The sequence below is a fragment of the Eurytemora carolleeae genome, unplaced genomic scaffold (genome assembly GCF_000591075.1).
Source record: "Eurytemora carolleeae unplaced genomic scaffold, Eaff_2.0 scaffold446, whole genome shotgun sequence".
NCBI lineage: Eukaryota > Metazoa > Arthropoda > Copepoda > Calanoida > Temoridae > Eurytemora > Eurytemora carolleeae.
In genome coordinates this window covers 201163-220482 of record NW_019396379.1, presented here as the reverse complement: position 1 = coordinate 220482, position 19320 = coordinate 201163, and the positions used below count along the sequence as shown (strand labels likewise).

Genomic DNA, 19320 nt, shown 5'->3' with positions numbered 1-19320 from the left:
TCAATGATTAACTATCTAGGAATAATCTAATAATAAACTATCTAGGAATAATTTTATAATAAACTATCGAGGAATAATTCAATAATAAAGTATCTGGGAATAATTTAATGATAAACTATCCAGGAATAGTTTAATAATAAACCATCTAGGAATAATTTGATGCTAAACTATCTAGGAATAAATTAATGATAAACTATCTAGGAATAATTTAATGATAAACTATCTAGGAATAATTTAATGATAAACTATCTAGGAATAATTTAATAAAAAACTATCTAGGAATAATTTAATGATAAACTATCTAGGAATAATCAATGATAAACTATCTAGGAATAATCTATTAATAAACTATCTAGGAATAATTTAATAATAAACTATCTAGGAATAATTTCAATAATAAAGTATCTGGGAATAATTTAATGATAAACTATCTAGGAATATTTAATGATAAACTATCTAGGAATAATTTAATAAACTATCTAGGAATAATTTAATGATAAACTATCTAGGATTAGTTTGAAGATAAATTATCTAGGAACAATTTAATAATAAACTATCTGGAATTAATTTGAAGATAAACTATCTAGGAATAATTTAATGATAAACTATCCAGGAATAGTTGAATAATAAACCATCTAGGAATAATTTAATGATAAACTAACTAGAAATAATTTAATGATAAATTATCTAGGAATAATTTAATGATAAACTATCTAGGAATAATTTAATGAAAAACTATTTAGGAATAATTTAATGATAAACTATCTAGGAATAATTTAATGATAAACTATCAAGAAAAAAATTTATGATAAACTATCTAAGACTAATTTAATGATAAATTATATAAGAATAATTTAATAATAAACCATCAAGGAATAATTTAATGATAAACTAACTGGGAAGAATTTCATAATAAACTATCCAGGAATAATTTAATAATACACTTTCAAGGCATAATTTAATGATAAACTATCTAGCAATAATGTAATGCTAAACTTTCTAGGAATAGTAATAATAAACTATCTTGGAATAATTTATTGATAAACTGTCTAGGAATAATTTAATAATAAACTATTTAAAAATATTTATTGATAAACTGTCTGGGAATAATTTAATAATAAACTATCTAGGAATAATCTAATGATAAACTAGCTAGGAATATTTAATGATAACCTATCTAGGAATAATTCAATAATAAACTATCTAGGAATAATTTAATGATGAACTATCTAGAAATGATCTAAATATAAACTATCTGGGAATAATTTAATGATAAACTAACTAGGAATAATTCAATGATAAACTAACTAGGAATAATTTAATGATAAACTAACTAGGAATAATTTAATGATAAACTATCTAGGAATAATCTAATGATAAACTATCTAGGAATAATTTAATAATAAACTATCTAGGAATAATTTAATGATTAACTATCTAAGAATAATTTTATGATAAACTAACTAGGAATAATTTAATGATAAACTAACTAGGAATAATTTAATGATAAACTATCTAGGAATAATCAAATGATAAACTATCTAGGAATAATTAAATAATAAACTATCTAGGAATAATTTAATGATTAACTAACTAAGAATAATTTTATGATAAACTAACTAGGAATAATTTAATAATAAACTAACTAGGAATAATTTAATGATAAACTATCTAGGAATAATCTAATGATAAACTATCAAGGAATAATCTAATGATAAACTATCTAGGAATAATCTAATGATAAACTATCTAGGAATAATCTAATGATAAACTATCAAGGAATAATCTAATGATCTCTTACCTGGGATTTATTAATGCTGAAGATAAAGATCGATGGAAAAGAAATGAGAGCTGATGAAACCCATGTTGTGATCAGCATTCTAAGAAATACAGCCATGGTTACCCACAAACATAGGTTAAATTAATACTTCGGCCACACATGGATCTTTTAATGGACCATTTAATGATTTGGCAAAGAAGTTTACAGCTGCAAGGAATCGTGAGTATAAGGAAAAAGACAGTAAAGCCGTCTCTGAAGTCTCATCCTTTGTGCCATGGTATCCCTGTATTTAGATATTTAATACCAATGAGGTATCCCTGATACGTCAACAGTTCCTTTAATGAAAGACTACAATGAGAAACCTTCAACAATGAATACCTGTAAGATGCTCCTGAATGATGAAGAGGGTTACTGACTGCTCTATGTCTCTCAATAGCAATAGTGACCAGCATATAGTTGGATAACGTAAGGGAGAAGGTCTGCATGAACTATTCAAATAAGAGAATTATAATAATCCCGAAGCTTGTGTCCCAAAAAAGCTGAACCGATAAATTTTGCAACTTAAAGAGGGCTTCTATAAAAATTCTAAAATTGTCAAGAACACATAGTTGGGCGAAGATAATAGGGAAAGGATTATTACAAGTTCCACTTAACTATCTATATTGTATAAATATACTTTACTTGTCTGTCTTGGTGTTTATATCCAATAACGGTCAAAACGGCTGAACCGATAGGGACTAAATTTTGTGTTGAAAATCACATGACCCCAGGGAAGGTTTATGGATGATAGAAATTTCAAAAATTTGCCTTCAACAAAATTTGATTTACAAAAAACTTTAAAAATTCATGAATTTTTTTCTGTTTTACAAAACATACATAAAAAATGTTCACAATCGAAATAGAAGATGGGCGCGAAACGCCCTTAAAGCCAAATAATGTACAATTTATTATGTTAAAATCAGGGATTTGCACGAAACTAATCAAAGAAGTAGAAAATATTGCAAAATTTAAAACTCTAAATATTTTTTATTTTTTTTGTATCCATAATGTTTTTTTTGTGCAACAGGTTTCACTAAAACTTAAATATAACTATTTTCTTTAAAGGAATTGAGTTTTTGTCACAAACTCTGATTTTCTTATTACTATATCTTTGCAACCCTATTTCATTTTCAAACTATGAATTTTATAAGATCAAATAATTCAAGTTTTTAATATCAGGTTTTAAATATATAAAGATTAGAAAATTTGAGCTTGTGGCAAAAAATCATTTCATTTGTCAGAAAATAATTAAATTTCTAAATCAGAAAATACTTAAAATGCTAAATCAAAGATAAATTTTTTAGTAATAATGAATTTGTTCAGGGCTTTATTAATTTTTTTTTTTGGGGGGGGGCGTGGCTCCCATAGCCCCTGTTAGTAAAAATAAATAAACCTTAAGAAATTTACAATAAGAATTTCCACCAATCCATCCCGTTGCCTCCCACAGACATTGTCCTGACAAATAATTGAAAATGTTAAAAATTTGAAAAAAACAATATGTACAAAGTGTTTCCAACCATCTTTATTCAGAGCTGAAAACTTTAGAATTGTGAATAATGACATTTCTTCTTTTTATCTTTTACTAATCTCAAGATTTACTTAAGAGATTAGAATATATATTAGAGGAGAATTTACTAGAAAAAAAGTGTAAAACGGCCATTTTGTTGTACTGTTTTCATATTGCAGGTGTACTTCACATATTTATGCTATATAACCTTTTGGGCCCTAGAATATCATTTTATAGAAAATCTAAAATTAATGTTAAAAGAAAACCAAATTATGAAATAGGCTGGTTTCATAATTGACCAATGATCATNATTTTGTCCAAATCATTGATTATCCCGGTTTTTTATTTACTCTGTATATTTATAAATATATATATTTATATATATTTATATACCGTCTAACCAACTTTGATTAAAGTTTAGAGACTATAATAAGTGAAAGAAGCTGATTAAGAAACTTTTCTGGATCTTTCATAAATAAAAAAGTTACGATTCCTATAAAATATTATTACTGTTGACAAAACAAGGATTTAGGTTAGGTTAGGTTAGGTCCAAACTTAACAAAATTAAATAATTATTTTTTGTTGTTGTTGTTGGCATTTTTATAATTATTGATTTTGTTATCGTTATTCGTATTGTTATATTGTAGGGGAAAATTGTTTCAATTTAACACTTGGTCCATTTCTAAAACTGGGCCAAGTGTTAATTTAGGAATTAATGTCCCCTGTATTGTTGCTTTTATTTGTGTTGTTGTAGTATAATTACTGTTGCCATTGTTACCTGCCATTGAGAATGCCGTGACCAAAAAGTCTGCTATAATAAGGTTCAAGAAAACTAAAAAATATTTTCTCTATAAATATGTTGATTTTTAATCTTTTCAGATATATTTAGAAACCAAAAACAATTTAGAAAATTAATATTGTGATAAATTGTAAAATATAAAGTATGAACATAATCTGTAAAACCCTGTCAATGAAAGTGTTTGATACGACAAAATTTGTTATTGTCAGTATGCTATAAAGTATTGTGTACAGATTAGAGTTTGTAAAATACTGATGTTGCTCCCATCTTCTATACAAACTTTTTATTGTGCAGATCTATCTGTGAGCATCTTCTCTTTGTACAATATAAAACAATTGCAAAAAACTATCGCGGATTTAAAAGTTTTGTTTGCGCATTTTCCAAAATTTTAAAAACTTTTGGACACAAATTTTTGTAATTTAAAGCATCCATAAACCTTTCCTGGGGTTATGTAAGATCCCACACCATTTTGACGTTTATTAGATACAAACATACAGACACCCAGACAAGCAAAGTATATTTATAGATTCAGGATTTAAGGCTTTAAACAGTTTTACATGATTTAAAATTTTATTCTCCTAAAGCTTGCTTTTACTACTTAAACTATCGAATTATGATCCTGGCAGAAGATAAATAAACCTGAACAAATCTTCACATGGTTCTTTGACAAACTATCGAATTTCGGTTCGTTGTCTGTCTGTATGTTTTTTTTTCAAGCCAAAAAACGTAAAAACGACTAAACAGATCGAGCCCAAAACTATTGAGGTAACCAAAATGACCCAAGGAAAGGTCTATGGCGGGTTGAAGTTAAACAATTATATGCCCGGAAAAAATGACAAAATTCATTATTTTTTAAATGTGCACCAATGTTAAAACGGGGCGCGATATGCCCCTAAAGCATTGTAACACAAAATACTGATATAAACTAATTTTTTTTACTTTTTAAATTTTTTTAAAGGGCAAAAACCCCAGAATATCTACATACGGATAATAATGATACAAAACTCGATACCATACATAATGCTATACATACATACATACATACATACGAAAAATAAAATACTTGGAAAGATTTCTCTCTTAATTCCCTGAAGACCATTTTGATTAGTTATTATGATTTTTTTAGTTTATAAAAACATTAAACACTTGCAGATGGCTGATTATTGATCAGTGATCATAATCAAAAGAGAAAATAGTTTCCTAATGATCCTTTTCTGTGCCACAACCTTGCTCCCTTTACAAAATATATTTTTAATAAAATTATAAACAAATATTTTAACCTTGGATTACAAAGACCTGAAAAATGGAAAAATATATCATGAACAAACAATCATTTTTCTTTTTCTTTTAATATTGTGTACAATATGTTGGAAGATGACTGATAAACCCTTTACGATCAACTAAAAAACACCAATTACACTAGAACGGTTTAACTTTTTCACTTTTTCAACTTCAGGTGTGAAAAAGTTTTTCAACATATTTTTTTTATGCATAGGATAGGGTGGAGGACGGTCATGCGAAAGGTCGGCGTTTGAAAAAAAAATAAAAGCAGTAAATAATTTTATTTTGATTAAGCTACAGATTTAAAATTAACTTATCTGAAAAGTCCTTAGAAAATGAATGGATAATAACATGCCTTACATGTTAATATTGTCAAAAAAAAAAAAAAAAATATTAAAATAAATTTCTGACGTACTTGTTTAAAAACCTATCTTGCACCCTAACCATTAAAGTAAGACGTTTAATTTCTTTTTAATGGGCTGGCCTTGAAAAGTGTGGACTAGCGACATGCATCACGCTCCCATATCTCAACTCTACAGGGCAAAATCATGGGGGGAGGGGGGAAATACCCCCCTAATCTTTATTAGACAAAAATGACTCTAAATATTTCAATGAACATGATCGAAGAAGAGCAATTGTACAGTGTCAACACTTCATTTTAAAAGTTAACTTTCAACTCATATTCTGATACAACTTTGCTTTACAATACACCATCAAGTATGAACAAGATTGCTGTAAGGGAGTGTACAAGCATATTTTTAAGTGACCTTCCATTGTAGAAAGGCATGCCAGATTCACATTGGTACCCTTATATATCTAAAGATTGCTTGCTGGGAGACTAGAGGTTACACTGTACACCGCGTGTAAGTATACACAATTGCACGGTTGCTTGGCACTTACTTTCCCTCTCCATAAATAAGAACATCTACAAAATTTGTGATCAAACAATGGTTTATAAAGGGTATTGTTGTTAATCAGACATGTATCTCTATAAGCTAAAGGTCATTTGAAATTACGCTTACCGTCCCTTTAAATGTTGTCTTTCTATTCCAAAGTTTTATGGATCTTACTGTAGTATATTAAATATATATTCTATGTTTTCCTGAGTGCTTTCTAGACCAAAGAAGAGTCTACAAAGTGCAGCTGTATTTCCAATTAGAGAAATCACCACTAGGCCTAAACAGTAAACATAGTTACTAATATGAGTAAAACTAAGGATAAAAGAACAAAAATATTTCAATTTCCATAATTACTGCTACTAATGTAAACCAGCATGGTTTCCTACATGTGACACTGTACATATATAGGGCTGTACATAAACAGTTAGTATAAAACATGGACCCAAACCCAAGCCAGGGTTTAGTTGTCCGTTTAAAAGTTTAAAAATAAAGCCATGATAGAACTAGTAATGGATACAAGCCAAGCCTGAAAAAACCATTTAACCTTAGATTTAATACGTCTGCAAATTAAAGCTGAAAAATCACTGATCTACACATATCGTTTGTTATTTCTAATGTGTAAATAGAATTGTGTGTGCATAATTGCTTTTAATTGAATGCAGTTTAGGCTATTTACTTTCTTAAGCTTAACTAAGTTCTAGCCACGCTCCCTCCCCGGAACCATGCTTGACACACTGAAAATATACAATAACCCCAAATTCTACAGCTCAATTGATTGATTAACTAGAAATAGACAGCTGCATGCAGTTTACTGTTTAGTAAATGTTTTTCAGGCACTAGATAGGCAGGGTGGTCCGCGTCAATGATCCATCTATGACCACCTGATCTGTGATTTCATTACATATGTTGGACTGTTTAGGTATTTTTGCACCTTATATGGCACTAAAATCTTAGTCTCTTGCTATATTCAGCAAGTCTGTATAAATATAAATATTGTTTGTTTGACTGATCAGAACTCAAGAACCCCTGAACTGATTTGCCTCAAATTTGATTGGGGAACTCGGGAGGCCCATGGGAATGTTCTTAGCATGGTTTTGAGTTTATAAGATGAGTGGGTCCACTTTTAACCGTAAAAATGGCTAAACTGTAATTTAAGTCAAGGTGCTGAATAATACAAAAGTAGAACATGTTTACTCTAAAATAGTAGCAAGGGATGAGCATCATTCCTGTGAAAGAACAGGAACGAATGGAATGGAACGAAAGATAACAAAAGTAGGAACATGCCCAGCCCTAGATTATTAATACTGTCCTCTCTGTCCTGAATGGGTATTGTGTTCACCTGCAAGAATTGGAACTCTATAATTAAAGTTGTATCCATAACCATCCTCCTCATCCTCCTCCTCCTCTTCTAGAACCATCTCAAGATCGTCACTAAACAAGATAATTATCACCTGTCACCTCTTCCTCCTCCACCTCCTGCTCCTCCTCCTTCACCTCCACCTCCACCTTATATGGGAGANCCTCCTCCACCTCCTCCTCCATCTCCTCCTCCAGCAACCCAGCTAAATTCACCAAGAATCTTTATAATTTTGATTGTCGGAAGTGGGTTGGTTCATAATAATGACAAAAAAGCCAATCAATTTCTTACAATGGAGCTACAGTTTGCTTATAATTTACGTTTTAAATCTATGTTCACTTAAGATTGAATTGTCTACTACCTAGTTTCTTGGAAAATGTTGAGACTGTCAAATATAGGTTTGCTGCAGTGATGTAATTAATACTAATACGTTATATCTACTGTAAATCATGTACACAAAGCTCCTATCATTGTAAACCGAGGACAGTTGGATCTCACAATTTTAGAACTTTTCTATCTCTCCTTCCCTGTTCCGGTAATCTTTTCTCCTTCAACCTTAAGCTCCTTTTACCAGATAAAGGAACCAACTAAAAACATATTCATCAATCTAATCTTCATAGAATCATGCAAATACTATCTCTAACTGGACTTGGACAATGGACATAGAGGAACTCAAAGATGTCAAATTCTGCTAAATCTAACTAAATAATGTTTACTTATAGATATGGCCTGCACTTTGTACATTTTACAATGCCGAATCTAGAATTTTGGAACCAAAATGATGACTGACAGAGGATTTAGATTGGGTCTAAATACTTCAGAGCTTTGCTAAGCTTCGATAACAATCAATTTGATGTTTTTATTTAGTAAAAAACATATTTTTTAATTTGAGGTAATCAATCAGTAAAACAAATATTTTTGAAATACTCAAAATACCAAAATATTAAAATTGCGGATGAGCAAGGTAAATGGTTATTAACTTTTTTATTTCAAATTCATAACTTTTATACAGTGGGACTCATAAAACTGTGAAATGGAAGGATGTGGCGGCGTAGTGGCGGAAGACGAGGCTTTTGAGGAGTTTTGAACCTAAGATCAAGACGAGGCAAGATGAGCAACTTCCGGCCACGTCACCTTTCTATTTGAATAATATTTTACGTTTTGATAAATTTAAGTTCTAAAATTTAGTAATAAAGTATTTATTTAAACCCGGCGTTTATCCTTCCGAGCGTAGCTAAATTGGTGACCCCTAGTTAGAAACTATAGGCAAGGATGGAAATGACAAGGAGTAAGTTTCACTTTCCCTGTCCAGTGTACTAAATAGCGTAAATAGACTGTTTTCCCGTGCCATTATAGACTTTTATAGCTACACGCTCGTCAAGTGAATCTTTCGAAATGCCTAAGGACAGTGATAACAAAATTTATCAGAGCAGAGTTTCCTCTTCAACTGTCTACATGGTTTCCGGCACNATTTAACCAATCTATTTTATGTTTGCTAGGTTTTAAACTTGTTAGAAAGTAAAACGGCTCTGAGACAGCTAAGGTGGAAGGCGGAAAGGGGGAAACAACCCTAGAAAATTGCTGGAAGCTTCTATATGTAGAATATATGTAAAGATACTTAAATTCTATTTTAAGAATTGATTAAAAACATTTTCCCTGTGGAACACTTAATAAAAAAATTGATTGGTTAAATAAAGATAATACTTTTGTTTTTGGCACGCATGTAGCTTCAAATTTTTTAGTGGGGGGGCATTTTTTGGACCAGAAAGTCTTAGAAAAGGTCTAAATTAATGACGCATTACTCATTATTGTTTTCAGATTAAAAAAGGTATGGCTAAGGGTTCAGTTTGAGCGTCAAACTTTTAGCCTGAAATGGTTTTTTTTGAAACCCAAACCTTTGACTCTGGATGGAGAAGAGCACAGGAAACCCATCACTGAGTACAGGAAACCCAAACCTGTTACTCTGGATGGAGAAGAGTAAAGGATATGTATCACTGAGTACAGGAAACCCAAACCTGTGACTCTGGATGGAGAAGAGTATAGGATATGTATCACTGAGTACAGGAAACCCAAACCTGTGACTCTGGATGGAGAAGAGTATAGGATATGTATCACTGAGTACATTAAACTCAAACATGTGACTCGAACTGTAGTAGCAGTATCAAATCAAAGCCCTTTTAAGTCCTCCCCATTCCTGGTTTTCAGCCCGGCCTTCTGTTTATAAGATAAATGTACACTGTTTAAATTTGAATTTGCAAAGCGCCCAGCCATACTACCAAATTTGAGCCATGCCTTACTTTTGAAAACCTAACATCCAAGGTTTGCTAAATAGTAAACAGTGGTTTTGAGTTTGGATGATGGATATTTCCCTATAAGTGAGTTTTTTTGTTATATGTTTTCTAAGTATGTTGCTTAATCCAGTTAAATATTTTTGATGTACAATGATTTTGTTTGATTTCAAGTTTGATCAAATTAATACTTAATTGACACTCATTCTAGTCTATAGTCTAGATTTAAATTTTTGTTATATAGACAAAATTAAAGTATATTTTTCGGAAGGTCAGTGGTAATTAAAATATTTTTACTATTGTAAGCTTTAAGTTAATGAAAAAATTCTCCTTATATTTACATTGATTATGACCAACCCTGCCATTTATGCACTTGTCATAGACTAAAAGAGTTTAATGCTAAATTCTAGAGTAATGTATTCTAATTCTAAGTACCTAATATAATTTTGACATATGTATACTAAGGTAACCTAAAGTAAGGCATCAACTAATAGTTAACCAACCTACTGTGTACTCAATGATTGAGAGACTACTTGTCCTCTCATATTTGTCCATTCTAAGTAGAATTTATCAACCAGGATGTCGAGTGCCAGGCCTCTGTCAATCATATCTGTTTTAAGGAGCTTCTTATCCTGACCCAGGAACACCCTTGCTGTTTCAAATTTGTCCCAACTTCTTGATTGCAGGTCAAGTAGAGTTGATTCCAAGAAACTCCAATCTCGTAACATGATCTCCAATCTGGCTGATAACACTATGGTGAATTTTATGAACAGGTGAAATTCGTTATTTGAACCTTGAAAGCAGAGTGGGCATTGTAAGACTCGGTCTTCATCCTGGCTTACTGGGTCTGCAGCATTGTAGGCATCTCTAATACTGCATTCATGCCCCTTAACCTCACCAGTGACCAGAACCTTCAACCAGCGGCAATTCTCTGGAGTGACCACCACTTCCTTCGGATTGGTAGCAGCTTTAGTGAAACCAGTTTGCATTAGTTCTTTGTTTCTTTTATTTGTTTCACTTTTAATAGAAATGTTTAACTACTTAGTTCTTTTATTGGTGCATGACTTGATGACTACTAGAATATTTTAGAAATTTCTTTATAAGATGAATAAACAAACATGTATAGTGTTTACTGTTTACCTGCTAAAGTGAGTACAGTTAAAACACGAACTTGTCATTTTTTCTGAAAGAAATGATTTAAAGATATTCTAGAGACATGGGCTTTGTCTATTTTAAAAAACTTTATCGTTTTGTTTAAACAAAAACAAACATGATTATAAGAATCTATATGGAAAAGTTACAGGAAAAAATTTCTAAAAAAAACTGGAAATTTAACTTAGGTAAATCCTGAGTTTTAGATTCTTGGCCTCTGGAACTATTTTTTCCAAAAATAATATGGGGGCTGCCAATAAAGTCTCAGGAAATAAGGTCAAGTCTGAGATGTTTTCATAAAAAGGTATTTACTTCTACGCATCTGCATATTAAATATAGCTATGGGTTTTTTATTGTTAAGTCTCTTTTTTTCATGGTTGCAAACATCCTTTGTTTCCATGCATTTTCTACTAAAGGGCTTTATTTCCAGAGACTTTTTATTTCAAGGACTTTTATGTAAGAAAGTCAGAGGAAAAAAAAGTTTCGAAAAAAACTTGGAAAAAAAACTTTGGTAAAAGTCCCAATTTTTTAGGAGACAAATTCCGATTAAGCTCAACAATTCCTGGGACTTTTTTTCTGAAATAATATATGGGGGCCGCCAATAAATTTTCAGAAAATAAGATCACAGGAATAAAAAGGACTTTTCTTCAATGCTTCTTCATATTAAATAAAACCAGGGGTGTTTTTAATTTTAAGCCTCTTTTTTTCCATGGCTGTAAACATTCTTTGTTCCCATGCATTTTTAACAAAATAAAAGGACTTTTTCAGGAATTTTTTTTTTATAAGATCGTACTGAAACCAGAAAAAAATCCTTGAAAACAAAGGACTTTTTTTCCACGGGAAATTTTTTAGTGTCAATATTTAGGACTTGTACAGCTTCCTCTAGCTGGTTGAAAGTCGGCCCTGGACTTAAAATGAACCAAAGTTTACAGTACAGGGAGATGGAGCATGGGGGTGTTAAAGTTTTTGTTTAAACTTCTTTATTATCTCTGTTTAAACATGTCCTTCAATTTATGAGCTCTTTATAACACTAACGCATGCTTATTTTGTCAGTTTTGACTTGATAAGTATGAGCTGCTTTTTTTTGTTACAGTTTAATAGTTTATTCAATTCTAATTTGTTGTCGTCTTTTATCTAAGAATTGGGGTTAGTCAAAGAAAAAACCAAGTGTAAAACTGATTTTTTGGGCTCGCACATATACAAAGAGATTAGAGAATGCAGAGAGCAATTAAAGGGTAGAAAATGAGATATTTTCCACCGCAAGTTTCATTGTGATACAACTGGAGTACACAACCAGTAAAATAAAAGAAAGATAAAATAAAAATTTGGAAGGGATAAACGAAACCTTTAAAGATATGACTAAATTCATAAATTTTCTGTTTTCTGTTTAAAGTTAGAGTATTTTTTTAAAGATTGTAAAACTTAACCCGTGACAGTTAAAAACCTTTTGTGGAAATGTATAACGTGGCGTGCCGGGACAATTATAGGCCTGCCTATTCAGTGAGAGCTTATGAGCAGTCTGTGTTTATATATTTTGTGGTATAAATGTTTATATATATTTATACAAATATATATATAAATATCAATTCCAGACTCCAATTACTTGGATTTTGGATATGATAATGAAAAGACCATATTCGCGAAAAGCCTAGTACATTGGAATTTCCGAGCCGGGTCAACCTTTCCAGTCCCAGTTTGTGTTGTACCTAGCTCTATGGACAAGACTAGCCGTTGCAACAAGGTTGACACGGTCAGACTTTATGCTTTATATAGGTTGAATTTACTTTAAATAAAGGGGCAGAGGTGCGTGTATTGTCAATGAATGAAAATTGCAAGTATTTTTCAATTATAAAAAAATGCGTCTTTGCCTTTAAAAGTCGTTCTTTATAATTTTCTCTTCTACATTAGTAAAAGATCTATCTATCGCCATGTTGTGTATATTCTCTGGACATATATTTGCTTTGTATATGCGCAGTCTAACTGAACCCCTAGAGCGTGAAATTTAAAAGAGTATCGTTGAACAAAACTCCCGAGTTCATTTGTGTAGATTAACACCAAGAAGTTGAAAATAAAGAGAAAATAAAAAAATAACTATAAAAAATAATATGTGAACTGCACCACTTTTTTACAACTTTTACAAAAAAGTTATTAAAAGTGACATGAATAGTACACAGTCCCCTTAAGATAATTGCTCACACTAAATGTATCAGTGAAAGAAAATTTGATGCTATCCTGTGAACTACTGCCGTTTAAACTATGTCGTTTAAACAATTGAACTATTTGAGCATGAAAATAAACATGATTTACTTGAAATGAGTCTTAAAAATAGTTCAAATTAACATAAAAAAAGTTCAAATGAACGTGAAAATAATTCAAATGAACGTGAAAATAGTTCAAATGAACATGAAAATAGTTCAAATGAACATAAAACCAGTTCAAATTAACAAAAAAATAGTTCAAATGAACCAAAAAATAGTTCAAATGAACAAAAAAATAGTTCAAATGAACTAAAAAATATTTCTAATGAACACACAAATAGTTTAAGAAAAATTCAATTAAACATGATCAAATAGTTTTAATAAAAATATAGGAACTAAAAAATTAATTTTTTATTTGAACATTTCATATTGGTTCACTAGAACTATTTTTTTTAGTTCATTTGAACAACTAGCTGTAGCACTGGCCCCCTAGCCTGTCATAGCCACAGCGCTCGGCCCAGATATTGTCCTAATTAGGCATAACCCTGAAATAATACGCACATTTGAACTATTTTTTGGTCATTTGAAATATTTTTGTATTTAAACTATTTCATTTAATTTTTTTTGTTCGCTTATACTATTTAAAATTTATTTGAACAATTTTTATTTTCATTTAAATCCCAAAATTAGCAAGATAATGTGTTAATTTGAACTACAGGATATGACGTCATCCATCAGATGTTCCAATGAACAAAAGTTCAAACGTCCAAAAGTTCGAACGACCAAAAGTTTAAACGACCAAAATTCAAACGACCAATAGTTCAAACGGCAGTTGTTCAAATAAATTTCCACTGAAAATTTGGACCCTCTTCCTTGTTCACGGTGCTGTTAATACTAATTAAGATCTGAACAAGCCTAGATAATAAAATTAATTTCAGATTCTTTGGAAAACACAGATGTTTAAAGTGAATTTTAACAAGTGGTTTGTACTTTATGTGCAGATCCTCCATAGTTAATAGATACACAAATAGTAGATAGTAATAGATAGTAGATACACAAAGATTATAGGGAAACTGAGAAACCATATCTAATGAAAACTATTGATTATTATAAATTAATTCAATTGCAAACTTTAAATCAAATTTTCTAATCTCTGTATCGTTGCAACCTTTGGGTTTCCAAGTTTAGGCTTTTTGTTTAATATTAAAGGTCTAAGACATCGGATTGCAAAGATATAAAGATTTGGAATTTAGAGTTTGCGGCAAAAAAACATTTCCCTACTGCTTTGTACAGTACTTTGATTCGTGGAAAATAACCTCAGTGTCTTCTGACCCAAAGTTTTCTGATCTAAGGGATTTCAAACCAAATATTTTTGTTTTAAATTTCAAGCTTAAAATTTTTTGATTAATATTGAAGCTAGGTTTACATCTTTAGGTTAAACAAATATAGGGATTATGAAATTAGCGTTTGTGGCAAAAACAACTATTTCCTTTTAATACATACATTGCTTCATTGCCATGTTAAGTTCTGTGATTCGTGGAAAATGACCTGAGTGTTTCCTGGACTAGGGTTTTTAAACCTAAGATTGTTGTTTGTCTAATAGCATAGGCAAGGTGGAGAGTTTAGCGAGGTAAGTGGATAGTTTAGCGAGGTAGGTAGATAGTTTAGCAAGGTAGGTGGATATTTTAGCGAGGTAGGTAGATAGTTTGGCAAGGTAGATGGAGAGTTTAGCGAGGTAGGTGGATAGTTTAGCGAGGTAGATGGATAATTTAGCGAGGTAGGTGGATAGTTTAGCGAGGTAGGTGGATAGTTTAGCGAGGTAGGTAGATAGTTTAGCGAGGTAGGTGGATAGTTTAGCGAGGTAGGTGAAGAGTTTAGCGAAGTAGGTAGATAGTTTAGCGAGGTAGGTGGATAGTTTAGCGAGGCAGGTAGATAGTTTAGCGAGATAGGTTGATAGTTTAGCGAGGTAGGTGGATAGTTTAGCAAGGTAGGTGGATAGTTTAGCGAGGTAGGTGGATAGTTTGGCAAGGTAGGTGGAGAGTTTAGCTAGGTAGGTGAACAGTTTAGCGAGGTAGGTAGATAGTTTAGCGAGGTAGGTGGATAGTTTAGCGAGGTAGGTAGAGAGTTTAGCGAAGTAGGTGGATAGTTTAGCGAGTTAGGAGGAGAGTTTAGCAAAGTAGGTGGATAGTTTAGCGAGGTAGGCAGAGAGTTTAGCGAGGTAGGTGGATAGTTTAGCGAGGTAGGTGGATAGTTTAGCAAGGTAGGTGGAGAGTTTAGCGAGGTAGGTGGATAGTTTAGCGAGGTAGATGGAGAGTTTAGCGAGGTAGGTGGATAGTTTAGCGAGGTAGGTAAATAGTTTAGCGAGGTAGGTGAATAGTTTAGCGAGGATAGTTTAGCGAGGTAGGTGAATAGTTTAGCAAGGTAGGTGGATAGTTAAGCGAGGTAGGTGGATAGTTTAGCAAGGTAGGTGGAGATTGATGGGGGAGGGGGATGGGTTAGACTTCGTAGTAGTGGATGATAAGTCCATGAAAATGATGGTATTGTTCGTATCGAAAAATAATAAACAAATATTTTATTTTGATCTAGTTAACAACCTTACTTGTGAGGAAACAGATTTTCATCGAACTCTTATGTCTAAAAGAACAATTGTTAAATTTATGCTCCTAATAAAAAGGCTCTCCGTGTACTGCATGTGTATATTTAACGGCAATATAATTAGCTAGTATATATTATATATAGAGTTCAATTCCTTGCGTATGCTAAAATATTTCCAATCTGAAGAACACATGAGGGATCACTTAAAGTTGCTCTTACAGTTGTTGCGGCCTTTTCTACAAATATATGAGTTTTACTGAGTTTATCATCAATTGGAGTAAAGAAAAGAAAAAAAACACAATTTTCATTTTTACATTTGTGCTTTTAGGACTGTTGCCTGACTGTTTATATTACAAGTATAATGGCCTCGGAACTTAAAAGTTGTAAATCTTGGATCTTGAGTTCTAAACTCTCTTAACCCTATTTACCCTGACGTCTGGTTTCATACCTGGTTAACCCTAGAGGGAAATTTAGATATTAAGCAAAAATTGTGCGGAAACAATTGCGCAAACAAATTATACATTTTTGTAAAATCTGTGCAAAATTTATTTGCAAAAATTGTGTAATCTGGTTGCTTTTGTTACAGGCTTTCCATAAGAGCTATAAAATGTTGAAAGTTGAAATAGGGAATATATGTAATTTCAAGTTAAATTATTTGAAGAGGGGCGGGTCCGATTCACGTCAGTACCTTTGAACCTTTCGCTGATTAAGGATGAAATACTGTCCAGAGAAATGCTTGTAATTGTGTTTTTCTCATTATTGGAGCCAATTTATCAAAATTAAAACTTGATGGAATAGTAAAACTGAACCGAGCTAATATTATAGACATATTTATTAATACTAGAAATTCAGGGCGCATCGCACCCTTCTTTCTAGGCTTTTAGGGTGCTTCGCGCCCATCTTCTATTTAAACTTTTAACTGTTGCTTTATCTGTGAGCATCTTCTCATTGTACAGTATAAAACAAAAACAAAAAAAGTTTGCGGATATCATAATATTTTTTTGCGCATTTTCAAAATTTTAACAGACAGACAGACAGACAAGCCAAATTTATATATAGATAGATTTGTAAAAAAGTCCTAATTTTTGGCACTAAAATGTCCTGCGAAATAAGTCATGAAAATGTGTGCTAAAAATTATTTTGAAAGAACTGAAGTCATGACTTTTAATTCAAAGTTTTAATATCTTGCTTGTCACGGTATCATTTCATAAAAATAGATAAACCGAAAATTGTCAGTACATTTGACATTTGTGATAAATTTTTTTTTAATAAATAAAGTTTATATAAAAAAAACATTTTCCATTTTTATTTCCGGATTTTCTTCGTTACTTGCTTATGTTTCTCTTCTTGTATGAAAGCTTGCCAAGAATAAAAAAGTCTAGCTTATTGTTTATTGAAATACGCGACGAAAACTGTTTAAGAAGATAGTTGTATACATTTTTCAATAACATCTCATTGTTATACAATTTCAATCGCACTAGTTTACTTAATACGATGTTTGACAATTATCAGGTTCTAATTTATTTGAATTCCTAAAATGTATCAGGTTCTAAAACATAAATACTCTGCTAGGTTCAAATTCAAAATCTAGACTAAATATTCCAACGGAGTAAACCTCGTCTCCCGGAGAAGGTTCCGCTCTTGCCGGAGTAGTCTTGGTTTGGTCAAAGATTTTTCAAAAACTGAGTCTGCTGGTCTAAAATTATTGTATAAAACAAAGTTTATATTGCCATTGAAACTAAGCTTGTTTATACACTACACAGTACACACAATTAATGCACATAGACTATAGTCCCAACCAAAATAAATTAATCTCAGTCATCCAAAAAGTATTGTTTTTTTTTTCTCTTCTTAAATAGAAAAGGAAAATTTATAATAATAAATCTGACCTATGTACAGGGTCGTTGATAATATCAATACAACTAAGACGATTTTAATATTAATGCTTGGATTCCAAACAAGCAAGCTTTCAAACTAAAAGTTTACAAATATAAAGAAGCAAGAGAAGCTGTTAATTGACAAATTCTCTTTGTTTACGACGATCTCCTTAAGCTGCACGTGAAAACCTCTCCGTGCCTCTCGCTCAAGCCTCCGCCTATTGCAAGGCTTGGAGGTCATTCTTTCGAGGCTTATGACAGCCCTTCACCACCTCCGTTGTTTATGTGTCTCTGCCTTTTGAAAGATTAGTAAAAAATAACATTGAAAAAGAAAGTCGTCTTCATTGTAATGATATATATGACGACAACTGTATCTAGTTGAAAATAATGCGTAATTAAGTAAGAAATTACTGTTACTTATAGTTTCCAAAATTAAAAAAACTTTCTGCTATTCTTCTGGATCCTGATGAGTGCAACCGGACGGTGAAACTTTTGGATCTCCGACTTGAACCAGGCGCTCAACCAGACATTTGGCAATTATATGGGGCAAGGGAAAATTACTAGGGCAGGAAAATGTGTATATAATCAACCATGAAAAAACTTATCTTACCAACAGAATATTCGGTTGGTTAATATATCTGATATGAAATGGAAAAGAAATGTATTCTGGATAAAACAGTCAATATTAATCACAATACAGCACATAGTATTTACATATGGTCAAAACCACACATAAGGGATAGGAGGTTCATCATGGACAATTTTCTGAATAACTTTTTGAAACTAAATTTTAATGTTTAAATTTTGCTTCTATTAAAAATTGTTTTTGATTTTGATTTTTTTTTTGCAAAAATATTTAATTAAAAACGTGTGATTAAACACACACAAAGATTTTTTTAATGTTAGAAAATTGAAAATTCTTCCCCAACTATTCAAATCTACAGAAATTTTTTTTTTTGACAATCAAACTTTCATTTAGAAGACAAAGATTTTAGAAAAAGATCCTTTTTGCCACTAAAATTTGCATGTTTATTTCTCTCCCTAATATAAAACAGGTTTGTTCCTAATTATTTCAATGAAAAAGTACACTGCAATACATCCATAAAAAGAGAAAAAAAGAAAAATGTGTAACAATCATATTTTTTAAATTAGATGTAGAAAACAAGATTTTCAGACAAAAACACTTAAGACGGAATTCATGGTTAAAGAACACGTCCAGTTTGGCATTACTCCAGAATTATGAGCCCACATTTTGATTATACACATGAAAGAAAAAGCGATGCCAACCAATCCACTCAACAGTTTTAAAACAATCTATCGAGACAGAAGGACCATGACATAGAACTAATATTGGTCAAGATTAACTTCTAAAATTTGTGGGCTTTAGTCTAATACCCCCTTTCATTTTACCTTAACTGTCCCTTGTAAAAAAAATTTGAACAAATGAAAGAATGAGACGACATTTAAAATTAATACAATTTTTCGATACAAAACACAATAACATAATGAAACAATACAGAAGACGAAAATACAACAAGAAAATGTAAA

At 31.4% G+C, this 19320-nt stretch overlaps 1 protein-coding gene across 1 annotated transcript; it reads right to left on the bottom strand.

Moving 5' to 3' along the window:
• Positions 1-1786: 1786 nt before the first annotated feature.
• LOC111702046 (gonadotropin-releasing hormone receptor) lies at positions 1787-11129 on the bottom strand. Its single transcript, XM_023473571.1, has 8 exons — positions 11091-11129; positions 7645-7736; positions 6509-6582; positions 5326-5359; positions 4105-4158; positions 3213-3274; positions 2159-2268; positions 1787-1880 (listed from the first exon to the last, which is right to left on the bottom strand). Exons 1-8 carry the CDS (start codon positions 11126-11128, stop codon positions 1787-1789), a joined length of 558 nt encoding a protein of 185 aa, XP_023329339.1. The 5' UTR covers position 11129.
• Positions 11130-19320: the final 8191 nt, after the last annotated feature.

Excerpts from the sequence above, each read along its gene's own strand:
- LOC111702046 (XM_023473571.1), bottom strand. The coding sequence starts at position 11,128 with ATGACAAGTTCGTGTTTTAACTGTACTCACTTTAGCAG. Across the intron at positions 6,583-7,644 it reads TAGAGTTCCAATTCTTGCAG|GCCTAGTGGTGATTTCTCTA; the intron begins GTGAACACAATA and ends TTTACTGTTTAG. Across the intron at positions 4,159-5,325 it reads GCACAGAAAAGGATCATTAG|TTTTCTTGAACCTTATTATA; the intron begins GAAACTATTTTC and ends AATATTTTTTAG.